This window comes from Nomascus leucogenys, chromosome 4, assembly GCF_006542625.1.
Source record: "Nomascus leucogenys isolate Asia chromosome 4, Asia_NLE_v1, whole genome shotgun sequence".
Classification (NCBI taxonomy): Eukaryota; Metazoa; Chordata; class Mammalia; order Primates; family Hylobatidae; genus Nomascus; species Nomascus leucogenys.
Genome location: NC_044384.1, coordinates 76,941,638 through 76,967,482, shown reverse-complemented (window position 1 = coordinate 76,967,482; position 25,845 = coordinate 76,941,638). Strand labels below are relative to the sequence as shown.

Below are 25,845 nucleotides of genomic sequence, written 5' to 3'. Positions count from 1 at the left end.
CAGCTCTCTGCAACCCCCGCCTCCTGACTTCAAGCGATTCTCCTGCCTCAGTCTCTTGAGTAGCTGAGATTACAGATGCCCGCCACCACGCCTGGCTAATTTTTGTATTTTTAGTAAAGACGGGGGTTCACCATATTAGCCAGGCTGGTCTCGAACTCCTGACCTCAGGTGATCCACCCGCCTTGGCCTCCCAAAGTGCTGGGATTATAGGTGTGAGCCACCATGCCCGGCCAACACCCCCATTTTAAAGATGAGGCAGTTGAGGCACAGAGCACTTCAGTGGATTGCTGGGGTCCACTCTGCCAATCCACACCCCTGCAGGTGAGCCAGGGTTATGGCTGGGGTGTGTTTTGTTTTCTGTATTTTTCATGAGCTGCTTTCATCAGCACACATGCCCCAAATGGCTGATAAAGCCAGACTGGATAGTTAGCAGGAAATTGTAATCAGCTCAGGGATTTGTATCTCATGAGCAATGGAAAAACAAACAAGCCAAAACTTCAGCCAAGTAGAGGGATTAACTTAACCCAGAAGAAGAACTTTCTGGTTGCAATTGTTGTAAGCTCCTGGAATACTGCTGGCTTTTCAGAGATAGAATATGGGGTGATTTGAGTCAAGGAAGTCACCCAGATCCCACTAGTTTCTAGAGAATCTTCTCCAGCTCCTGCCCTGGAGTCCCCTAACCTGAGAAGAAGTGTGGAAGGAGGGGAAGATAACCAGAAGTGCCACCAGAGTCAAAATGTAAGTTTGTTTTTTATTTTTGGCGACCACTTACTGAACACTTGAGTGGCAGGACTGGGCAAAGCTTTTTGCCCATTTCATTATCTCGTTTAACTCTCGCAACACCTTCATAAGGTTGGAACTCTCATTATCCCCTTTCAGACTGTAAACTGAGGCCCAGAGAGGTTAACTGTATGTGTCACACAGCTGGTTAGTGGTGGGACCCAGGCCATTGTCCTTTTCCAAACACCTTGCACAGTTATTGAGACCTCAGCAGGTGAGGAATCCCCTATGGCCAGAGTTTGTTATCCCAGAGTGCAGAGGTTCCTGGGCCAAGTATGGAGAGAGCACTGAGGGGCCAGACAGGATTTTACAAAAGTACTTTTAATGCAGTTAAAACCAACGCCACACACCCTTGCCTAAGCCCCTGGCTCTGGTGCCTCCATGGAGCAGAAGGGAGCCCCCAGGCCATGGCTGGTGAGCTGGGCACCCTGCCCATCTCTGCCCACAAAGCCAGTCACCTCCTCACTTCTTCTTGGTCTTCACCAGTCCTTTCTGCACGAGGCTGCGGTACAGTTCCTGGATGTAGGTGTAGACGCACTTGGAGTCGGGCACAGCCAACCGTACCATGTCATCCACGTCCAGCAGCTGAGCACAGTCAGCCAGTTTCCTAAGGAATGGGATGGAATGAGGAGCAGGTCAAAGGTGAAGGATATGGGAGCCAAGGGGATGGGTGCAGGCAGCCCAGCAACGACGAAGCCCATAGGATGGGCTGGGATGTTGGAGCTGGGAGATCATCTAAGCCAATCATCCCATTATATAGATGAGATAACTGAGGCCCCAACAGAGTTAAGACAAACCCAGGCCAGGTGCTGTGGCTTCCTTTAGGTAGGTCACAGGATGTAGACCGGTAACCCCAAAGCCAACACCAGTGAATACTTCAATAATGAGTTTTAGGCCAGGCACAGTGGCTCACACCTGTAATCCCAGCACTTTGGGAGGCCAAGGTGGGAGGATCCCTTGAGCTCAGTAGTTCGAGACCAGCCTGGACAACCTAGTGAGACCTTTTTGGAGAATGGGAGCTTCTCCAAAAAATAAAAACAAAACTTAAAATAAAAAAAGACTCAAACCCAGCTGGGTCTGATTCCAAAGCCCACATTTTCATTGCACTTATTGTCCTCACATGGGAGCAGGACCCTCTGGTCTCTAGTTCTACATTAACCCACCACTTTCACATGCGTGTGTATCTGTCCTCTGGAACCGGGGAGCTTCTGTTAGACCAGGCCCCTCAGGAAGAATTTAAAGGGGCCAGGTGCGGTGACTCATGCCTGTAGTCCCAGCACTTTGGGAGGCTGAAGCAGGTGGATCACCTGAGGTCAGGAGTTCAAGACCAGACTGGCCAACATGGTGAAATGCCATCTCTACTAAAAATACAAAAATTAGCCGGGCATGGTGGTAGGCACCTGTAATCCCAGTTATTCGGGAGGCTGAGGCATGAGAATCACTAGAACCCAGGAGGCGGAGGTTGCAGTGAGCTGAGATCACACCACTGCACTCCAGCCTGGGCGACAGAGTGACACTCTGTCTCAAAAAAAAAAAAAAGATAAAGGACAGAAACCAAATCCTAGCCAGAGTCCTGGGCTTGCAGCTGCAGCATCTCCAGGAGCATCACTCATTCAGTCTCTATGTATTTATCAGGAGCCTATTATGTGCCAGGCCCTCTTCCAGGCTCTGAGAATACATCAGTGAATAAAACCAAAACTTCTGCACTCTCATGGCATGGAAATTCTTGTGGCAGGAGACAGTAAGCAACACGCAAAGTAGATGGTACATCAGATGGTGAGAGGTGCTAAGGAGGAAAATAAATCAGGAAGGGAGACAGGGTATGTTCTTATGTTGGAGGAGATCTGGTATTTTTTATTTATTTTTAATGTATGTATATATTTATTTTTGAGACAGAGTCTTGCTCCGTTGCCCAGGCTGGAATGCAGTGATGTGATTTCGGCTCACTGCAACCTCTGCTTCCCAGATTCAAGTGATTCTCCTGCCTCAGCCTCCCAAGTAGCTGGGATTACAGGTGTGTGCCATCACACCCAGCTAATTTTTGTACTTTTAGTAGAGACAACGTTTCACCATGTTGGCCAGGCTGATCTCAAACTCCTGACCTCAAGTGATCCCCACGCCTCGGTCTCCTAAAGTGCTAGGATTACAGGTGTGAGCCACTGCACCCAGCTGTGGTATTTTTTAATAGGGTGCTCAGGGTAGGCCTCTTAGAGTAAGTCATGTGCACATCTGGGGAAAGGAGTCCAGGCAGAGGAAACAGCAGGTGCAAGGGCCCTGAGGCAGGAATGCTTGGTGTGTTTCAGGAGCTGCTGGCACTAAGCAACACGTCCTCTTTTTCTAACTTCGCAGCTGCCCTTTGGGGTTCTGTGACACCACTGGCTTTGCTGAGGCCGATAATCTGAGCTAATCAGTGTTGGGACCTCACGCCAACCTCATGCTTTATCAGATGCTTCCTCTTGGATGTTCTCATAGACTCCTCCCCTCCATCCTCAGCCAGCAGAAGAGGAAACGGAGACTCAGAGTGTTTTGGTGGTTTGCCCAAGGCCAAAGTGAGCAACACAACCCCAGGGGCTTGTCTGACACCTCTGGCACCCTTACTCTGAAGCTGGGTCTCAGCAGTCCCTGCCTACCAAAGCCAGCCGTAGGTGCTGGCATAGGAGAAACCAGGGCCCCAGAGGAAGTCCTCCCTTGGGGCTGAGACCGCAGGGCCAAAATCCACGCCAGACTGGGAGCCGTGGGAAGGACACACATTGGAGGATTTTGGAGAATGGGACAAGCTCCCTGCAACCAATGCAGTGCCCCATGGTTGTGGGTTAGGGTGCTGTCCCTCTATGTGGGAGAGGCAAAACCTTCATTCCCATTGAGCCTGGGGAGTGGGTGGGGAAGGGCTCCACCACTGGGGGCTTCAGCATTGGCCACTCCCTCCCCTCATCCCCGGACTCCATGGGAATCAGAGGAGAGTTCTGGAACGGGCAGTGGGGTGTGATGGATGTGGCAACACTCTTTCCTCTTCACACTTAATCTTCACAACAAGCCCTGTGATGTGGGGCCTCTAGAGAGGTTAAGCCAGCTGGCGAGGGTCACAGAGCTAGGGAGAAGGAGGCAGGGTTCAAACCCAGGCACCTCAGCTTCTATTCTCCTCTCTTCTTCTCCACACATCCCCATGATCTCCTGGGCATCTGCCTGATGCCTCCTGTCGGCCTGTCTTTGTCATCTGATGACGCCTCCCACCTTCCAGTGGCTCTTCCTGACTCAGAACCAGAGTCCAGGCAGCTGCAGGAGCAGGACAGTTGGTTCACAGCCTGCAGGTCAGGAGCACTTGGTGAGAGCAGAGCTGCCTGCCCTTCTGATATTCACTTGCAGCTGTAAGTCCAGACTGCAAGTTTCCCTTTCATTTTTTAAAATTGTAATTTTTTTTTTTAAAGACAAAGTCTTGCTGTGTCACCCAAGCTGGAGTGCAGTGACTCAATCATGGCTCACTGCAGCCTTGACTTCCTGAGCCCAAGTGATCCTCCCATCTCAGCCTCCCAAGTAGCTGGGACCACAGGTATCCACCACCATGTCCAGCTAATTTTTTGATTTTTTGTAGAGATGGGGGTCTCACTATGTTGCCCCGGCTGGTCTTGAACTCCTGGCCTCAAGCCATTCTCCTGCCTTGGCCTCCCAAAGTGCTGGGATTATACAAGTGAGCCACTGCGCTTGACTCAAGCAGAGATTTTTGTCTTTTTCACCCACTGCTGTATCCCCAGGGCCTGAAACAGTGCCTGGCCCTCAAAAAATGTCTGTTGGATACATGAATGTATGGCACTAGCATCAGTGTAACTGCCTCACTACTCAACCCCTGTGAATCCAGTCCTCGCCTAGGCTCCCATCCAGCTCTGCCAGCCCATGGCTGTGGCTTACTCTGCTGTGGAGAAGGCCAGGGTGAAGTTGTGCCGGCGCTTTGCAGGGTCCAGCTCTGCGTAGTCAAAGGCGTCGGGGAAGAACTTGTGAATGAGGGCACAGAAGGCCATGCCACTGCTCCAGCTGGAGGAGAAGTTCTGGATGTCCACGTGCTATGGCAGGCAGGGCACAGAGGAGGCCTCAGTGAGCCTCAGCCAGATGGCCTGGACTTGGCCCCCTTCCCACCCTCCCACCCTTTGGGGTTTGCACCACTCGGACCCTCCCTGGACCCCTGCCCCACCCATGCAGCTCTGTCCCATGCCCACCTCGTATTTTTTTGTCATGGCTCGGCACCACTCCAAGAGCATGTTCTTGACACCACCAATGGCTGCCCCGGCTGCCTTAGTGTTCCGGAACAGGGCCGTGGGGCCGGACGCTGCCCTGTGAGGGGAGAGGGGTGCAAGGCCAACCCAGAGAGGCAGGAGGCCATGAAGGGCTCCACTGGGAGGATCCCCAGCCCTCAGGTGTCAGCCCTCCTGCCTTGGCCTGGGCTGTTCCCACCGCCCCTGAGGCCACCCTCCCACCAACCCAGGGTTCCTATGGGAAAGCCCAGCCCAGCCCCTGGCCTGTGTCCTACCCGCCAAACTTGTCCACGATGGCTTTGCGGTTCTGTGCCCGGGGCCCCCGGGGCCGAGCAGGGGCTGATACCCTGCGCTCTGGTGCCTTCTCCTTCTTCTCCCCTGAGGGAGGGGACTCAGGGGGACTCTGGGGCACATCGCTGGGTGAAGACTCACTATATGGAGAAGTCCAAAGAAGTGTGAGAGAGGCTGGGACCAGCACTGCAGGACACAGGGAGGGGGCTGTGGGGCTGGAGGGTGAGAGAGAGGCTCTGCAGTCTAAAGGGGTGTGTGCAGCTGTGCCCAGCACTTCGAGGACATTGAGAAGGAATTGTGAGTCTCGGTCTAACTTGGGGGAGCATGTGGTCTGGTGAGGACATGTGGGTAGAGCTAGGACACCTCTGAGGTCTGACCTGAGTTTGGAACCTGGCTTTGCTTCTCTTTTTTTTTTGTGTGACGGAACTTTGCTCTTGTTGTCCAGGCTGGAGTGCAGTGGCGTGATCTTGGCTCACTGCAACCTCCGCCTCCTGGGTTCAAGCGATTCTCCTGCCTCAGCCTCCTGAGTAGCTGGGATTACAGGCACCCACCCAGCTAATTTTTGTATTATTAATAGAGATGGGATTGCACCATGTTGGCCAGGCTGGTCTCAAACTCCTGACCTCAGGTGATCTGCCCGCCTCAGCCTCCCAAAGTGCTGGGATTATAGGTGTGAGCCACTGGACTTGGCATGGCTTTGCCTCTTATTTGCTGTGTGATCTTGGGACTGTCACATCGTTTGAGCCTTAGCTTCCTCATCTGTAAAATGAGGACAAGAATACCTACCTGCCCTACGTAAGAAGGTGAATGTAAAGCATCCAGCTATGCCTGCTCAGTGACTTTCACTGGTTATCTTTCCCTAAGAAAGGGACAAGGAAGCCAGGCACAGTGGCTCATGCCTGTAATCCCAGCACTTTGGGAGGCCAAGGTGGGTGGATCACCTGAGATCAGGAGTTCAAAACCAGTCTGCCCAACATGGTGAAACCCCACCTCTAGTAAAAATACAAAAATAATCCCAGCTACTTGGAAGGCTGAGGCAGGAGAATCGCTTGAACCCGGGAGGCAGAAGTTGCAGTGACCTGAGATAGTGCCATTGCACTCCAGCCTGGGCGACAGCAAGACTCCATCTCAAAAAAAACAAAAAAAAACAAAAAAAAGGGAGGACAACGAGGCAGATTTCAGCTCCAGATAATCCTTCTAATGACTGAAGTTGTGCAATGGCAAGCATAAGCCTCTTATTTTATCCAGCACTTGCCACGGACCAGGCACTGGGCTAAAGTGCTTTGCACTTGTTACTCATTGAAGCCTGAGAATAATCCTACGAGGTAGATACAATTGCTACGCCCACTTCACAGATGAGAAGAGGTTCAGTGACATGGCCAAGGTCACACAGCTGGTACATGGCAGAACCATTGTCCCAACTCAGGCTTTCTGATCATGCTTTTTGGATGACTGGCACCATGGAAACATGTTCAGCTGAAAGATAAGGAGCTCCTGTGAAGTGTCAGGGATGCCACAGGGCAGACTTCAGCCATGGCATGGGAAGTGGACCAGGTATCCTTCGCGCTCCTTTTTGCCTCTGGTTTTTTGTTGTTGTTGTTGTTGTTGTTTTGAGAGGGAGTCTTGCTCTGTCACCCAGGCTGCAGTGCAATGGCGCGATCTTGGCTCACTGCAACCTCCACCTCCCGGGTTCAAGTAATTATCCTGCCTCAGCCTCCCAAGTAGATGGGATTACAGATGCCCACCACCACGCTCAGCTAATTTTTGTATTTTTGGTAGAGACGGGGTTTCACCATGTTGGCCAGGCTGGTCTCGAATTCACAACCTCAGGTAATCCACCCACTCGGCCTCCAAGAGTGCCAGGATTACAGGCGTGAGCCTCTGCGGCCGGCCATGCCTCTGGCTTCTTTTGTTTCCTGGGTTCTGCCCTGGGATAGGAAGCTGAATGCCAGGAATCCTGGAATATCTTGAAATCAGGTGCTGGGGGGGCCCAGACTGAGTTGATGGTGGTCACTAAGGGAAGCAGGAGGTAGGGGGAATTGGAGCTGGAGCCCCAGAGTTTGACATTACCTGGCTGAAGGACTAGTCTCTCCGGAAGCTACAGAGTCTGGACCCAGCCCATCTGGAGGAAAGTGAAAGGAGGGAGGGAAGCTGGGGCTATCCATGACATGCTCCTTGCGCCCCTCCCCCAGGTGGCCCCTGCAGCATCCCATGGGCTCTGAGCTGTCACTCACCTGTGCTGAGGTTGTGCCCCTCCCCAGTGGGGCTCTCAGGCCACTCCTCTGGGGAGCTGGGAATCACCCCTGCCCCTCCCTCTGGCTCTTTTTCCACGTCCTGCTCCTGCTCTTCGCTGGGACTGCCTGGCTCCTGGAATGTGCATGATCTGCATGAACTCATGGTCACACAGCACCTGCCCTGGCTGCATGAGGACTTCAGAAAGATCTGAAAGGCAGCCTGGGACTACGGTGCTGCACCCCTTGTCCCCCCTCCCCCACCCTGGGCTCTGGAAATCATCAGGAGGAAGACCGGACTTTCTCAACTGACTGAAGCAGAGGGGGCTTGCTTCCAGGAGCAGGAGACTACAGAGCCTCCTTGCCCCTTTCCTGCCTCACTCACTGCCTCCTCCGCCTCCTCCTTTGCATAAGCCTCCTCTTTTGCATCATGTTTGGCCTCCTCTTTCCCATCGGGCTCCTTGGGTTCAGCCTTAGCCTCATCCTCCACAAGAGCCTTCTTCTGCGATTCAGCTTTGGCCTCTTCGTCAGTAGCCTTCTCCTTGGGTTCAGTGCTGCGCTCCTTCCTCTGGCCTGTCTCCTCCTGAGAGGCTGTCTTGGCCTCCTCCTCCTCAACTGTTGCCTTAAGCTCAGGCTTGTCTCTGTCGTTGGCATCGGCTTTCTGCCCAGATTCAGGTTTGGCCTCTTTCTCCTCAGCCTTCTGCTTCTCAGAGGCCAGCGTGCTCTCCTCCTTTTCCTCAGCCTCCTTGGGTTCAGATTTGGTCTCTTCTTTCCTGCCAGTCGTCTCCTGAGAAGCCACAGTGGTCTCTTCCTTCTCACCATCGTCCTTTTTAAGTTCAGCCTCAGCGTCCTCTTTCCCACCAGCCTCCCTCTGAGATTCCACTTTGACCTCATCTAATCCATTTGCTTCCCCCTGGAGTTCCGCTGACATGCCATCCTCGGCTGGTGCCTTTTCCTGCTTTCCTGACTCAGCGGGAGGCCCCTCACTGATGGCCTTTCCAGCTGTGCCTTTGGTCTCCTTTGCAGGGGCTCCACCTCCTGATATCTCAGGGTTGCCTGCAGCTGGGGAGACGGTGGTCCCATCCCCAGAGGGCTTCCCTTCCTTCTGCTCCATCTCTGGAAAGAGAAGACAAGCAGACCTGGTCATGCCCCATCCCAGCATGAGGTGAAGACCCCACCCTCAGAGAGCTCTGGCCTGGGAGTCAGGAAGTCTGTGGTTCAGTCTTGGCTCCTACTTGGACACGGGGCCCAATCACGAAGGACAGAGAAGTGCTTCCCCAAAGCTGGGATGGTTGGGCTACATTGACATGATGTTAGATGGTGTTCACCTGATGCCCCTCTGTAGGTTCTGGCTTTGGCTTTAAAGAACATTGAATCACATAATGCCTTTTCAGTCATGTTGCCTCTTTTTGATTAAGCCACTGAGGTGGTCACAATTTTATTGTATTATTTATTTTTTGGGACAAGGTCTCACTCTGTCATCCAGGCTGGAGTGCAGGAGCACAGTCTCAGGTCTGCAACCTCTGCCTCCTGGGGTCAGGTGATCCTCCAACCTCAGCCTCCTGAGTAGCTGGGACTACAGGTGCTCACCACCACACCTGGCTAATTTTTGTGTCTGTGTGTGTGTGTTTTTTTTTTTTATAGAGATGGGATTTTGCCATGTTGCCCAGGCTGGTCTCAAACTCCTGAGCTCAAGCGATCCACCTGCCTCGGCCTCCCAAGGTTCTGGGATTGCAGGCATGAGCAGCGCCTTGTCACAGTTTTATACTGGCATCCTAGAACACCTATGGAACAATTGCTACTCTCCCCTGAGAGCCTAGGCAAGCAGAAGTATCTAGATAGAACTGAATAACACCATTTTGTTTCCATTGTGTTTATTTTTACAGTTATTTTCTATTTCTGGTAAGTGATATTGAGTTTCCATTTCCAACAGTGGTACAGTGTCTTTTAAAAATACATTTAATGAACTTAAAAACAAGTTGATTCAAAGGAAGTCATTCAGGAAACTGGAATACAGGTGGTGCAGATGTAGCAAAATCATAGAGGTGGTGTATAAAAATGGCTGAAATTTGGGAACCCCAGGGCCAACTGGTCTCTGGAGCTTTGCCAGCTCTGCCAGCCTGTGGTTTTTGGAAAAGGTGGGCCTGGGCAAGGAAGCGTTTCCTTGAGTGAAGAATGGAGCCGTACTCTCCCTGGCCTCTCCTGGGCAATCTGACTCTCCAACTGCCCCCGGGAGCATGGGGGTAGATTATGACATCTTAACTCGGAGTTTCCTATTTAAGTACTGTATATACTGGAGGATCTACAAAAACAGGTGTGTGGGGGCCCCGGGTTAGCCCCTGCCCTTCTTGGGGGGTGTAGTTACAAAGAAAACAATCCCCAAATAGGGCTCAGGGCATGACTCAGGCAGTAAGAAAAGTGGACACTCCTGTCACGCACTAAAAATACCCCCTGCCTTTGGCAGTACCATCTTTCTCAGTGACAGTACCGAGGGCACCTGGGTAATTGGGCAGAGGACAGGAGGCAAGAAGACAGGGACAGGGCTCTGTTCCCACCACCCACTCGGGTCTTACCCAGAGCCCTGGGGTTCCTGAATTCGATGCCCTCACTATTTCCTAAAAGTAGGCTGGGATTTGTAAAGATGCCCACACTGTCCTCTGATTCCTGCTAGAGCCCCTTTCTGGTTCAGCGGCTCCAGCAATGTCTTAAAGTAAGAGGGAAGATGATGCTGGGCATGGTGGCTCACGCCTGTAATCCCAGCACTTTGGGAGCCCGTGGTGGGCAGATCACAAAGTCAGGAGTTCGAGACCAGCCTGGCCAATGTGGTGAAACCCCATCTCTACTAAAAATACGAAAATTAGCTGGGTGTGGTGGCGGACGCCTGTAATCCCAGCTACTTGGGAGGCTGAGGCAGGAGAATTGCTTTAACCCGGGAGGTGGAAGTTGCAGTGAGCCGGGATCGCGTCACTGCACTCTAGCCTGGGCAACAAAGCAAGACTGTCTCAAAAAAAAAAAAAAAAAAAAAAGAGGGAAGATTAGCGGGGGGGATGGACGCACATCAGCAGAGATGCCGGGAGCTGGGAAGTTGTGGAGCTGGCTGTGACCTACATCTCCAGTCCCCACTGAGACCTGAGCAAGTCGTTTCCCCTCTCTGGGCCTCAGTTTCCACTGACAATGATGGGATTCATCTGGATCAGTTTCTCCACACTATGTTCTGTGGAAAACTAGGGTCTCCCGTGACATGGAGAGGGTTTTCTGTGGGGTTGGGAGAAAGAATATTCTCTGGCTAAGGTCGCTGCACAAAAAAGCCTACTCTTTACCCTCTTAGAGATATACAGTTTCAGCCAGGGGCAGTGGCTCACGCCTATAATCTTAGCATTTTGGGAAGCCGAGATGGGAGGATTACTTCAGCCCAAGAGTTCAAGACCAGCCTAGACAACATATTAAATTCTGTCTCTATAGTAAAGAAAATAAAATTAAACAAAACAAAACAAAACAAAAACAGATCTACAACTTCATTAGCATTTAAATAGATTTTAGAAAGCAGATAGTCAAGAAACCTAAACCTTGCTTAAACTTCATTTAACTCACTTTTCTCCAAACCTATTTGACCATGACTTTTTTTTTTCCTCCCTTTGTTTTCTTTTCTTTTTGCTTTGTTTTTCCTGAGGAGCATCTACCACTCTCTCTAGCAGCAGAAGAAAGCATGGCAAATGCTGGTCTACCACAATCCCTTCCCGTCTTGCTCTCTGCTCTTGTTTGGAAGGTGACATGGACTACTGGTGAAAATCATTGATTCTGGTGTCTTCCTGTGATGAGATCTCAGCTCTCATGGGTTGCTAATTGTGTTAACTTTGAGCAAGCTATCCATCCTCTCTGTGTTTTGATTTCTGCAGACAACAATAGGTCCCATCCCATAGGGATGGTGGAGGATTAAGGAAGCCCATGCTTAGAAAGTATTTGGAGCCAGGCGTGGAGGCACATGCCTGTGGTCCCAGCTACTCAGGAGGCTGAGGCAGGAGTATCACCTGAGGCCAGGAGGTCAAGCTTGCAGTGCACTATAGTGATGCCTATGAATAGCCACTACACTCCAGCCTGGGCAACAAAGTGAGACCTCAGCTCTTAAAAAAACAAAACAAAACAGGATTCAGAGGCATGCTTGGCATGAATGAGTACTCAGCACCCATCAGCTCGTATGGTGTGGGTTGGCTGTGCCCAGCCCTGTGCCAGGGCAAGGTCCTGACCCAGCCTTGAAGGCATTTATCAGTGAGTCAAGGCAGAGAGAACTGAATGCCAGCAAGATGATAACAAGCCCTTTTTATACCTCAAAGTGTGACACTACTTGGCTAAGACATAGCTGAGTGCTCCAGTCATCTTTTATTTTTAAGAGATAGGGTTTTACTCTGTTGCCCAGGCTGGAGTGCAGTGGCTCAATCATAACTCACTGTGACCTCTACCTCCTGGACTCAAAGGATCTTCCCATCTCAGCCTCCGGAGGAGCTGTGACCACAGGTGTGCGCCATCACACCTGGCTAATTTTTTTTTTTTTTTTATTTTTTTTATAGAGATGGGGTCTCACTATGTTTCCCAGGCTGGTCTCAAACTCTTGGCCTCAAGTGGTCCTCCTGCCTCGGCCTCCTAAAGTGCTGGGTTTATAGGTATGAGCCACTGAGGCTGGCCGCTCTAACCATCTTTCCTTCTGTCTACATCCTGCATACTTAGGGTGGTGGAGGGGAAGGGTAGGTGCACGCACACGCACACACACCTCGGCTATCTTGCGTGTTTATCACCTCAGCTTTCCACCCTCCAGGCTTGTCACAAATAGAAAAGGAGTGAAGATGCTCAGAATGCTGAGAAACCAGGACGCCACCACCCACCCCCAGCATTCACAACCCTACAGCAGTTTACAGCTTATGCTGCGGGGGCCCTGCTTTCTCTTGGTCGTTTCTTGCTCTGACCCTTCAGAATAGGTTATTGGGCCCATTAGGGAGCCAATAGGAATTTCAGGCTCAGGGAGTTGAAGTCCCTTGACTAAAGTTATAGGACAAATGGCCTGGCCCTATCTAGAATCCAAGTGTCCCAACTTCCACTCCAGAGCTCACAGCAAATATATGCTCCCACTAGCTCCTCAGCCCAGTGTCCCTCCAAAAGCCCTGGCCCAGAATGGGGGCACCCCACCAGTTGGGAAGGGCAGTCAGATTCAGCCAAGGAGTTCCTCTCTCTTTCTTCTAGGTGCACAGTAGGCCCTTCATGAAAGTTTCTCTGCCCCCACCTTCCTTTCTTACTCTCTCCTTTCCTTCCTCCTTCCTTCCCCAGGAAGTCTCCAAATCATCCCTGTTTTGTGTCCAAAGCAGCACTGCAGATATCTCCCCTCCCTCTCTCTTCCTGTTTCTTCTGGCAGACCAGGAGGAAAGGGACCTAGGAGCCCAAGATCCAAACCCCCAGTAGTATAAACACTGGATGTTCTGTGATGCGTCCGCCACCCGCTGCAGCCTTATCTGTCATCTGGTTGTCCTAAGGCTTCCACCTTCCCCACTCAGCTAGGGGCCCTCCCTTGAAGAGGTCGATCTCAATTGCTTAGACTAGGGGTGTCCAATCTTTTGGCTTCCCTAGGCCACACTGGTAGAAGTAGAAGTGTCTTGGGCCACATGTAAAATACGTTAACACTAACGATAGTGGATGAGCTAAAACAAAAATTGCAAAAAAAAATCTCATAATGTTTCAAGAAAGTTTATGAATTCATGTTGGGCCACATTCAAAGCCATCCTGGGCCACAGGTAGCCTGTGGGCTGGACAGGCTTGGCTTAGACAGTCTACCCCCCAACCCAGCTTGACTCTTGAGACTCTCAAGGTCCCCTCCCGTGCTCTGAGGCCTCCTCATGGATGGCCACTTGCAGTCTGCTCTGTAGGTGCTCTGGTGCAGGGCTGAGACCCCTGGCATCTAAAGAGAGTAGACATCGTGGTGGAGAGAATTAGAAAACAGCCTGGATTTCTCCAACTGGGGGGCCCTCCTGGGAGGCTCTGGCCCTTGAACAGTGGGAGTGAGAATTGGCAGATGGGAAGGGACCCTTAGAAAGGGCCCCAGGGCTTCTCCTACCTGTGGGGCTTCTGCCTGTGGCTCGGGAGCTGTCTCTCCTCCAGCTGAGTGGCCTCACTCCCAAGCTGCCTTTAAGCCCCAGTGGCCTCTAGCCCCCAGCTCTTTGGTCCCGCCTCCCCCTTTCCTCTCCCTCTTCCACCCCACCCCCACTTCAAGAGGCTTGGGCTGCCTGAAGAGCATTGTTTACTGGCCTGTTGGTACAACACTTTACCCTAGACTGGGAGGCTCGGATTTCCCGTGGAAGATCTGACAGGTGGCACCTTTCAATCACAGCACGTCCCTCCTGCCCTGAGCCTGGCAGCATCCGTCCTGTGGTCACCTTTCTCCCCAGTGGACTCTTCTAACCCTAGGGACCTTGACAAGCATCTTCAGGACCCATTTGGAACATGGCCCTGGCCTCCGCTGCTCATCCAGAGCCCAGGCGAGGCCTCCTGTGCTCCCTTCACACCCGCCCCTGCCACGTTCCTTACATAGCCCCTTTCCCTCATCCTCAGACAAACGCAGCTGCTTAAGGCTGGGCTAAGGAGGGGGCGAGTGTGGCAGCTGCCGACACAGGGGATGTGTCTTGGGGCTCACAGTTGACGGAGAGATTTGGAGGGGGAGGGGCAGAGAGGGCAAAAGTGATGGGACAAGCTGACAGATCACTGGACGGAGCCTGAAAAATACAAAACTCCTGAGTTCTATTTTGAGCTGAAGTGACAGGTACACAGTAGGCTCTGAACACATTTTTATACTGAACTGACATTTTGCTAAGAAAAAAAAACAAAACAAGCCTGGGCATGGTGGCTCATGCCTGTAATCCCCGCACTTTGGGCAGCCGAGGCGGGTGGATCACTTGAAGCCAGGAGTTAAAGAACAGCATGGTCAACAGGGTGAAACACTGTCTCTACTAAAAATACAAAAATTGGCCAGGCTTGGTGACGCATGCCTGTAATCTCAGCTACTTGGGAGGCTGAGGCACAAGAACCACTTGAACCCAGGATGCAGAGGTTGCAGCAAGTCACTGCACTCCAGCCTGGGTGACAGAGACTCCATCTCAAAGAAAAGTCTTCACTTTCTCTGTGTGTTTTACGATCTAAGAAAGGCACTGCTTTTGGAGAATGGTTGCAGGGGACACTCTTACTACTACGAAGCTTGGGACTCCCCAGTCCTCCTACCCTAAGCCCCACCACTGGGCCACACTGGCCTCCTTCCTATTCCTTAAATAAATCCATCCCTTTTCAGACTCAGGACTGGTTTTCCCTTCTACTCTTTGTAAGCCTGGCTCCCTCTCATTCTTCTGGACTCAGCTGAAATTTCATTCCCTCAGAGAGTTTTCCATGACCTTCAATTCCTCTCCATCATTTCAGCTGTTTTTATTGTCCTCATAATACTAAATCTAAAATTACCTTATTCATTTCCTTATTATCTGTCTCTCTCACTAGGCTTTAAGCTCCATGAGGGCAGGGATTTTATCTACCATGCTCATGGCTGTATGCCTAGAGCCTAGCAGAATTGCCTGGCTCATATTAGGTACTTGATAAATACATATTGAATGAAATAACTAATTAATTAACAGAAATATGACAGGAACTTGGAGGTCTTGCCCGGGATGATCTGAAAGAGAGATCTTTTTGTGCATCTAGGTTTGGGTACTAGTCATTAAATAGTCCAATATTAATGGTTGCCAGCCGGCTCTAGTAATACTTGAAGCCCGGCTGGGATTATAGGCATGAGCCACCATGCCCAGAGTATTTTGCTCTTTTCAATATCTAATGACAGTAGGATAAGAGAAATGAATTTAAACAAACCAGCAAGCCAGAGACAGATGTGGAAGAACTCACCAATCTTGGGCAGATACACTCTGGATGGGTGCTGTTTTGAGAATAAAGTGAAGAAGCATGGATAGAAGTGGGGAGAGCAGTCAGGAGACAAACTCAGTGACCCTGGTGCAGGATGGTGGTGGCTTGGACCAGAGTGTCAGCCATGGAGGTGAGAAGAAGTGATGGGAAACAGCAATAGTGCAGACAGTGATTAAGCCAGGGCCAGCTTTTTCTTCAAACGAATAGAATGACATAAGCCATTTCATCACAAGGGAGGTTACAGGAAACCTCTGTTTTTGTATTCTCCGCACCTCTCATGAGTGGTCAGTGCCCACTTGAAGTGATTCTAGGTGAAAACTCTGCATCTCTTCTTCTGGGGCTGGGGTCCCCCCCAAGAGGACAATACTGACCCATGATGAATGACAAATATACAACTCACCTTTGTGAGGTTGGGAAGGGGTAGAATGCAGGGTAGAATAAGGAGACAGAGTTTCAGCATGGTGTTGACAGAGATCAGTAGCTTTGGATGACACATCTGGAGTCTAAGGGTATCTTCAAAGTCTGAGGCTATCTAAACTGTCTTCTACAAGAAGCAACTCAACTGGGACCATTGGAAATTCCTACCTGTAGGTCCCCACGTAGAGGAAAGACACAGTCTCATAGTAAATAATCATAATAACAATAGCATCATCATCAATAAGAGCAATGGTTTTCCAGAGGCTGAATTGCTGGGGAGATGGGGAGTTGCTGTTCAATGGGTATAAAATTTCAGTTATACAGGATGAATAAGTTCTAGAAATCTGTGTACAATATGGTACATATAGTTAACAATACTATTTTGTGCACTTAAAAATTTGTTGGCCGGGTGCGGTGGCTCACGCCTGTAATCCCAGCACTTCGGGAGGCCAAGGCAGGTGGATCACGAGGTCAGGAGACTGAGACCATCCTGGCCAACATGGTGAAACCCCATCTCTACTAAAAACACAAAAATTAGCTGGGTGTGGTGGCGCGCGCCTGTAGTCCCAGCTACTTGGGAGGCTGAGGCAGGAGAATCCCTTGAACCTGGGAGGCAGAGGCTGTAGTGAGCGGAGATGGTGCCACTGTCCTCCAGTCTGGTGACAGAGCGAGACAAAAAAACAAAAAAAATTTTGTTAAGCAGGGCCCAGTGCGGTGACTCATGCCTGTAATGCCAGTGCTTTGGGAGGCTGAGGCAGGAGGATCGCTTGAGGCCAGGAGTTTGAAACCAGCCTGGACAACATAGCAAGACCCTATCTCTACAAAAAATTTTAAAAACCACTCAGGCATGGTGGCTTGTGCCTGTAGTCCTAGCTATTCAGGAGGCTGAGATGGGAGGATTGCTTGAGCCCGGGAGTTTAAGGTAACAGTGAGCTATGATTGGGCCTCGGCACTCCAGGCTGAGCGACAGAATGAGACCCTGTCTCAAGGAAAAAATAAATAAATAAAAGGGCTTTATCTGTTAGAGATAAAAATAGATGAAGAAAATATGGACAAATGTTAACAATTCCTAAGTCCTGGTGATGAATATATGGAAGCTCAATGTCCTGTTCTGTCTGCTTTTCTGTATGTTTTAAATACTCCATCTGGGCATGGGGTGGCTCATGCCTGTAATCCCAGCACTTTGGGAGGCCAAGACAGGAGGATTGTTTGAGCCCAGGAGTTTGAAACCAGCCTAGGAAACATAATGAGACCCTGTCTCTTAAAAGAAAAAATTAGCCAGGCGTGGTGGCTCACGCCTATAGTTCCAGCAACTTAGGAGGCTGAGGTAAGAGGATTGTTTGAGCCAAGGAGTTCGAGATTGCAGTGAGCACTGATCATACCACTGCACTCAAGCCTGGGTGACAAAGCAAGATCCTGCCTCAAAAATAGTAAGTAAAAATAAAAATAAATTTGCCCTAATGAAAGTCTAAAAATGAAAAAGAATGAAAACAATGATTTATTTTTATTGAGAATCTACCATGGACTAGGTACTTTACTTACACAATCTTTTATATAAATATTTTTCTTTCTTTATGGCCAGCTCTTACTCATACTTGTATAATCTTATTTGTTTTGTTTTTTGTAGAGATTTTTAAAACTTTTTATTTAGAAATAATTATAGGTTCACAGGAAGTTGCATTAATAGTACAAAGAGGTCCTGTACACCCTTTACCAACTTCCACTAAAGGTTAAATCTAACATAACTATATTCAATATCAAAGCCAGGTAATTTATATTGGTACAATGTGTGTGTGTAGTAGTTCTATGACTTTTTTTTTTTTTTTTTTTTTTTAGACCGAGTCTTGCTCTGTCGCCCAAGCTGGAGTGCAGTGGTGCGATCTTGGCTCACTGCAACTTCTGCCTCCCGCCTCCCAGGTTCAAGCGATTCTCCTGTCTCGCCCTCCCGAGTAGCTGGGACTATAGGCGCATGCCACCACACCCAACTGATTTTTTTAATTTTTAGTAGAGACGGGGTTTCACCTTGTTAACCAGGATGGTCTCGATCTCCTGACCTCGTGATCCACCCGCCTCGGCCTCCCAAAGTGCTGGGATTACAGGCATGAGCCACAGCGCCTGGCTTTTTTTTTTTTTTTTTTTTTTTTTTTTTTGAGACGGAGTCTCACTCTGTCGCCTGGGCTGGAGTGAAGTGGCACGATCTCGGCTCACTGCAACCTCCACCTCCCGGGTTCAAGCGATTCTCCTGCCTCAGGCTCCCGAGTAGCTGGGGTTACAGGTGCCCACCACTACACCCAGCTAATTTTTTGTATTTTTAGTAGAGACGGAGTTTCACCAACAAGGCTGGTCTCGAACTCCTACCCTTGTGATTCGCCCGCCTCGGCCTCCCACAGTGCTGGGATTACAGGCGTGAGCCACCGCGCCCTGCCAGTTCTATGACATCTTATCACCTGTATGGATTCTTGTAACCACCACCACAATCAGGATACAGAATTATCCATCAACACAAAGATCTCTCTTGTGCTACCCTTTATAGGTACACTTCTATCTCCCCATCAACCCTAACACTAGGCAATCAGAAATTTCTTCTCCATCTCTATAATTTTGTGATTTTGAGAATGTTACTTAAATGAAATCATACAGTATGCAACCTTTCATAAGGCCCAGTAAATATTGCAAGATTCCTCTTGTAAGAAACCATCTCCTTTTCCCACGCAGTTTCTTAACTTTCCATAATGTTTCTTTTTTGCGGGGGGGGGGGGGGGAGGGCGGGGGTCGGAATTTCACTCTTGTTGCCCAGGCTGGAGTGCCATGGTGCAATCTTGGCTCACTGCAACCTCTGCCTCCCGGGTTCAAGTGATTCTCCTGCCTTAACCTCCTGCTTAGCCTCCTGAGTAGCTGGGATTACAAGCACCCGCCACCACACTGGGCTACTTTTTTGTATTTTTGGTAGAGATGGGGTTTCACCAAGTTGGCCAGGCTGGTCTTGAACTCCTGACCTCAGGTGATCCACCCGCCTCAGGCTCCCAAAGTGCTGGGATTACAGGCGTGAGCCACAGCACGCGGCCAATGCTGACTGTATTTTCAAAGGCAAAAACCAAGGCAAGATATGTCCATCTGTACAAGAGTATCATAGCAGCATTATTGCATAATAGGCAAAAACTGGAAACAATCCAAACATCCATCAACGGGAGAATGGATAGATGAATTGTGGCATACTCATACAGTCAAACACTAGACAGCAATAAAACAGAAGGAATAACAGATGCACACAACAATATGGAGGAAATCTTACAAGTACATTGAGCTAAAGAAGTCAGGTACAAAATAGAAAATAATGTATAATTCCATTTACATGAAGTTCAAGAACAAGGAAAACTAATTGATGGTGATAGAGGTCAGAATAGTGGTTAACTTCGAGTGGGGGTATTGATGGGGAAGAAACACAAGATAACTTTTTGGGGTGCAGGAAGTATTTTATATCTTGATATGGGTGGCGGTTATACAAATGTACATATATATTTAATTAAGCTTAAGATTCATGTATTTTATGCACTTTATGAATGTTATACCTCAATCTTTAAAAATCAGGGCACAAGTTTGGCAAAGATGAGTCTTCAAAGCAGTAGAAAGGTCAATTGTTTAAAATCAGAATGGTCTTGGACAATTAGGGAAGCATATGACGAACACACATAAAATGTCTAGCCCAGCTTTTCCAATGGGCAATGTGCCCTTGCGTCATTAATTTACATCTTGTAAATTTATTTTACCAGGAAATCGTGTGACAAATCAAGGGACTGAGTGTTGTTTCCTTCTTTTTAGTGGGGAATGAGTGAATGGTGCAGTTTGAAGAATACATTAAGTCTTGAAAGTTGGAAAGTTCACCAGTACCCTCCTTTCCCTCACCCAAGATTAGCCCTGGTGGCAGCCAAAATTGCTTTTATTAATCTCTTTGTGGCTCAGGACCTCTAACTGTTGAAGAAAACATATTTTACACGTCTTGTCTTTCTGCGAGCAGGAAGCCTATCTCACTTATCTTTGCAACCCCAGACGGGGTGTGACCTACACACAGCAGTAATCGCACAACGTCCCGTGGAGCACTGCTTCTCAAATTTGGCTGTACGTACGAATCACCTGGGGAATTTTAAATTGTACTGCTGCCTGGGGAATTTTAAATTGTACTCCCAGAGATTGATGTAATTGAAATGAGGTGAGTCCTGGGCACTGGGATGTTTAAAAACGTTCCAGGTGGTTTTAACGCGAAACAAAAACAGAACCGCTGTTTGGGGGCGTTCTTCCTTTGGGGGCGTTCTGCCTTCTCCACGCCTGATTTGCACTCAGGAATCTGCTGTCTGGAACGGGGGTGAGGTTCACAGATATCTGTCGCCACGCCTCTTCCTACAGAACCAATAAACTGAAGCCGCTCGGTGACATCCCAAGGGCCTTGAATTCTGATCTGGCTGCAGACGCTCTGCACCCCGCCCAAGCCTCTATGGTACTTTGGCGTCCCCTCTAGCACTGGCAAGTCGCTTTCCTCTTCGCCCGGCGCCGGCCGCTCCCTCTCTATGATCGCCGAGTTCCCGGCGCCTTCTCGTTGGTATTTAATTCCGGAAGCGAGTTTGAATCAAAGAAGAGGCGGGACTTTCCTCCCGGAAGTAACCCACGTGCTTCCGCTGGAGCCTCTCGGGAGGCGGGTAACGTTATAGTATTTGTCGGAAGTTGGGGTCTCCGTGGGCCTTGTGATCCGTCCCAGGCAGTGGTAAGTGACACATGACCTCTGAATTCAATGTGGCCCTGATAATGGCGTCGCCATTTCAGAGGTGTAGCCTTTGGGCTGGGTCCCGGTCGCCTCTGTTCAGCGTATGATCTCATTCCCAGGGCCCTGGAGGTTCAGGTTCGTGGGTTAGAGCGTTCTCCTCCGGTCCTCGATCTCCTGAATAGAGGTGACCTCCAGGGACTGGGGCATCAGAGATCCGGGGCTCGATTTCCAGGCTCGCCATGGACGTCCTGTGCGACCTTGGGCTAGGCCTCGGTTTCCACATCCGTGAAATGGGGTGGTTAAGCTCACTGAAGTTAGTGGCCCGTGGTGGTCTGGCGCCCTGTGAGTCCTCTGTATCCTTTAGCCCCAGGGGTAGGAGAGTGAACGGCGGCGGTGGGTGCTGATGGTGATGTCTGCTCCCAGGATTAGGAGGCCAGAAGGAGATCCCTTCCACGGTGCTAGGCTGAGATGGATCCTCTCAGGGCCCAACAGCTGGCTGCGGAGCTGGAGGTGGAGATGATGGCCGATATGTACAACAGGTAAAGAGAACTATGTGCTACCCTGTCTTGGAAAATAAGTCTTGGTCACCCTTATCGAAGGTGAATGACTTATGACAAATTTCTTCCTGAATGTAGGGGAGCCTGAGGCCCATGCTTACCCTCCCCACACCCACCTTCAAGGTTGATCCTAATGTAGATGCAGTAAAGGGTCACTAGAATGAGTTAGGCATTTAGATGGGGATGGAACTGGCAATGCAGGAGCCAAGCAGGAAGAGAAACTCCAATCCAGGCTCTGGTTAGGTTCCAAGAAAAGCTGAGTATTTGCCTCTTGACAAATAGCACATAGCCAGCCCATTTAGTAGTTAACATTTTAAAACCCTTTATTCTGTGTCAGGCACTTGTTAATCTTCAGAATAATCCAGTGGGTTAATTTTATTAGTCCCATCTTAAAATGAGGAAATTGATGCTTCTAGAGGTTAAGTAACTTCCTTAGGGTCCGCAGCTGGTCAGTAACAATGCCAGAACTAGCACCTCAGTCTGATTCTGCAACTAGTGCTCATAACCATTTGGCAAATTTGGGAACAAATCCTGGCTCCACCAATCACCAGCAGTATACTTGGACATGTTACTTGCACTGTTTGACAATTGGTTTCCTCATTATGAAAAAGACATAATGATACCTACCTCATAGGACATCATAAATATTAAATCTAAAAATATATGAAAGCCCTTAGCCTCAAGCCCAACACTTAGTGAAATGTCTGCTATGTTTTTTGGCTTAAGCTCTCTTGATTGGTTGGTTTATCCTGAAGGCTATAAATTAGAAGGATTTTTAAGTGTAGACTGTAAGGTCAGATGACCTGGGTTCATATCCCAGCTCTGTGTGATCCTTAGAAAATTACTGAGCCTCTGCCTTAATTTCCTCATCTGTAAAATGGGGATACGTATCTCTTAGGGTTATTGTAAGCATTGCATAACAGAATGCAGGTAAAGCACTTAGCATGATGCCTGGCACATAGCCAGTCCTCAACAAATGGTTTCTACTTAGTCATATACATGGGCTTAGACAAGTTTCCTACTTGCAAGGACCTTCCAGTGGTTGAGGTGTGAACTGAGGATTTACACCGCTTTCTTGGGGAAGGTGAAATCAATATAGCAGGACTGGAATGGTCGAGGTTCCTGGGATGTCACAGGATGCTGCTGACATGACCTTGCCCCTCCCTCCCTCCAGAATGACCAGTGCCTGCCACCGGAAGTGTGTGCCTCCTCACTACAAGGAAGCAGAGCTCTCCAAGGGCGAGTCTGTGTGCCTGGACCGATGTGTCTCTAAGTACCTGGACATCCATGAGCGGATGGGCAAAAAGTTGACAGAGTTGTCTATGCAGGATGAAGAGCTGATGAAGAGGGTGCAGCAGAGCTCTGGGCCCGCATGAGGTCCCTGTCAGTATACAGCCTGGGGTACACCCCACCCCTTCCCACTTTAATAAACGTGCTCCCTGTTGGGTGTCATCTGTGAAGACTGCCAGGCCTAGGCTCTCTGTAGAGAGTCTTCAAGATCCCGGAGTGGTAGCTCTGTCTCCTGGTGAAGGAGTATTTGTCACACTGGAATGTGACTGTGTGTGTATTATGTGTATATATATATATATATATATATGATTTAAACTCTTCAATAGTTTGCTGTTGCCCTTAGTAGGAGAAAATCTAAACACCTTATCACAGCTCACCAAGCTCTTTTGGAGTGAAATCTGCCCAGCCTCCAAGCCTCATCTTCACCTCTCTTCACACGCAGCACTCCAGCCACACTGAAGCTGAAGCTCTCCTTTCCTGAATGCTCCACCTCCACACTATTGCTCCACAGCAAACTACTGAAGAGTTTAAATCGTATATGTGTGTGTATATATATATATATATATATATAAGTTTGTTGACATCTACTATGTGCAAAGCAGTGTGCTTGGCATTTGAGAGTAAAGAAAACAGACACAGCCCCTTCCAGCAGAGGGAGACTAATGTAGTGTTTAAAAGTAAGACGGGCCGGGCACGGTGGCTCATGCCTGTAATCCCAACAATTTGGGAGGCTGAGGTGGGTGGATCACTTGAGGTCAGGAGTTCAAGACCAGCCTGGCCAACATGGCAAAACCCCGTCTCTACTAAAAATACAAAAATTAGCTGGGTGTACTGGCAGGTGCCTGTAATCCCAGCTACTCAGGAGGCTGAGGCAGGAGAATCGCTTGAACCCAGGAGGCGGACGTTATATGAGCCGAGATTGTGCCACTGTACTCCAGCCTGGGCAACAGAGTGAGACTCCATCTCAAAAAAAAGTAAGACAGCTTAGGTTTGCCTGCTGTCTGCTGCTTTTTGTGTGGCCCTGCACCTGTCACTTTTGTGTGCTTTAGCTTCCACATCTGTAAAATAGGGTTAGCCCCCTGACTAATCCTGTTTTACAGATGAGGAAGCTGAGGATTTAAGAAGTAAGTTGCTTGCTGGAGGTCACACAAGCAGAACAATAACATGGAGGCCAGACCTGACTGCTGCATTTGCTGTCTCCAGATGGGACTGTGGTTGACACCAGTGCCACTGACAGCAGTACCTTCAAAGTGGGCCTTCCTGGTAGAAGTGTCTGGGATGTAACTAGGTCACTGGAGTAAAGGAGATAGAATAGAGGCAGTGAGTTTGGGGCTTGTGAGTGCAGGTTCAAGCCAGACTGCCTAACTTTGAGTTTCTACTGAAATTTTCTAGCAGTGTGATCTTGGGTGAGGCATTTTAACTGCTCTGTGCCTCAATTACCCCATCATAAAATGGCAGTAAGTTTACCCACCTCATTAGGTAGTTGCAAAAATTAATAACCAAAACACTTAGGAGAGTGCCTAGCATACACTGAGTATGCAATAACATTAGCTTTTTTCATTGCTAAGTTTGATGGGAGGTGAAGATACCTGAGTTACTGGAAAACTTAAAAGGGGTAGAAAGCAATAAAGCTCCTTTCCAGGTACTGAGTGCAGATTTTGGTCAACAGGTGGCGCCATCTGCTCATGGTCAGCGCTGCTGTGGACAATTCCGCACATTTTATCATTTGCCTATTCTCTGCTGGCATTGTTCTTGAAAGAGAGGACAGGTGAGGAGAATCAATATTGTGCATGCCCTCAGGTTTAGCAAGAAACATCAAAAATTCTCCATTAGCGCATAGCCAGAACATCTAGAAGGGGTGGTAGGAGTGGGGATTAGAGGTTCCAGCTGGAGGCAATGGCATTTGCAAAGGCTTTGTTGAAGTGGCGGTAAGTGTGGAGGTGGAGCATTCAGGAAAGGAGAGCTTCAGCTTCAATGTGGCTGGAGTGCTGCGTGTGAAGAGAGGTGAAGATGAGGCTTGGAGGCTGGGCAGATTTCACTCCAAAAGAGCTTGGTGAGCTGTGATAAGGTGTTTGGATTTTCTCCTACTAAGGGCAACAGCAAACTATTGAAGAGTTTAAATCGTTCAGTGACAATGACAAATTTGTGTTTTGGTGGTTTACTCGAGCTGCCAGCCAGGTAGACAGTGGCAGAAGATGGTAGATAAAGCACTAAAGGGTGATGAGGCAGGAAGCCAGTGAGGAGAGAAAGGGGATGATGTGAGTGACAGTAAATCATTTGTTGAGTTGCTATTGTGTGCTAAGCTCTGTGCTAAATTCTTCACATGTATTATTTCAGCTAATCCATCTAACAACTCTGTAAGGCAGGTACGATTGTCCCCAGCTGAAGAAGCTGAGGCTCTCAAAAGCCAGTAACTTGCCTGTTCATGCAGCATGCAAGATGTCCAGCCAGGATTCTAACTTAGACACCAGAGGCCACTTTTAACCACTGCTCTAGGACTGGGGGAAATGGTCCATAGTGAGACATGTGTCGAGTTTCATATTTCATTCGACAATATTGTTGGCCTGCTACATGCGAAGAGCTGTGGAAAGTGCCCAAAGTAGTTAGATCCCTATGAGCAAGTGGGATGGGGGTGGAGTGGACAGTAGGAGGGCTGGAACACACATAAAAGGGTATAAGAAATAACAATTAGGCCGGCCAGGGGTGGTGGCTCACACCTTTAATCCCAGCACTTTGGGAGGCCGAGGAGGGTGGATCACTTGAGGCCAGGAGTTTGAGACCAGCCCGGCCAACATGGTAAAACCCCATCTCTACTAAAAATGCAAAAATTAGCTGGGCTGGTGGTGCATGCCTGTAATCCCAGCTACTTGGGAGGCTGAGAGGCATGAGAATCACTTGAACCCAGGAGGCAGAGGTTACAGTGAACTGAGATTGCACCACTGTACTCCAGCCTGGGAGACAGAGTGTGACCCTGTCTCAAAAAAAGAAAACAAAACAAAACAATGAAGTAGGTACTTTCTGCCATAGGGAGGAATCAAACTGCTGGTCCTCAGGTGTATTTTTGCTTATCAGTTTTAAAAATCAGAGAATGTCTCAAAAAATTAGGATGTCGGCTTCTTTTGAAAATTTGGGCTGGAAGCGGTGGCTCATGCCTGTAATCCCAGTACTTTGGGAGGCTGAGGTGGGTAGATCACCCGAGGTCAGGAGTTGGAGACCAGCCTGACCAACATGGCGAAACCTCGTCTCTACTAAAAATATGAAAATCAGCTGGGCTGGTGGTGCATGCCTTTAATCCCAGCTACTCAGGAGGCTGAGGCATGAGAATCACTTGAACCCGGGAG

At 49.2% G+C, this 25,845-nt stretch overlaps 2 protein-coding genes across 6 annotated transcripts; one reads left to right on the top strand and one right to left on the bottom strand.

Moving 5' to 3' along the window:
• Positions 1-223: 223 nt before the first annotated feature.
• On the bottom strand, positions 224-9,007 carry SMTNL1 (smoothelin like 1). Its single transcript, XM_003275315.4, has 7 exons — positions 7,923-9,007; positions 7,550-7,682; positions 7,386-7,437; positions 5,300-5,455; positions 4,989-5,103; positions 4,684-4,835; positions 224-1,387 (listed from the first exon to the last, which is right to left on the bottom strand). Exons 1-7 carry the CDS (start codon positions 8,706-8,708, stop codon positions 1,243-1,245), a joined length of 1,539 nt encoding a protein of 512 aa, XP_003275363.3. The 5' UTR covers positions 8,709-9,007; the 3' UTR covers positions 224-1,242.
• Positions 9,008-17,292: 8,285 nt separating this feature from the next.
• Positions 17,293-22,674, top strand: TIMM10 (translocase of inner mitochondrial membrane 10). 5 transcript variants are annotated; one of them, XM_030810831.1, is made up of 4 exons: positions 17,293-17,331; positions 19,721-20,657; positions 21,081-21,196; positions 22,389-22,674. In XM_030810831.1, exons 3-4 carry the CDS (start codon positions 21,126-21,128, stop codon positions 22,588-22,590), a joined length of 273 nt encoding a protein of 90 aa, XP_030666691.1. In that variant the 5' UTR covers positions 17,293-17,331; positions 19,721-20,657; positions 21,081-21,125; the 3' UTR covers positions 22,591-22,674. The 5 variants fall into 5 exon arrangements, with proteins under 5 accessions (XP_030666691.1, XP_003275360.2, XP_030666692.1 ...); XM_030810832.1 differs by lacking the exon at positions 17,293-17,331 and having other exon boundaries at positions 18,979-20,017; positions 20,303-20,657; XM_003275312.3 differs by lacking the exon at positions 17,293-17,331 and having other exon boundaries at positions 18,976-20,657; positions 21,022-21,196.
• Positions 22,675-25,845: the final 3,171 nt, after the last annotated feature.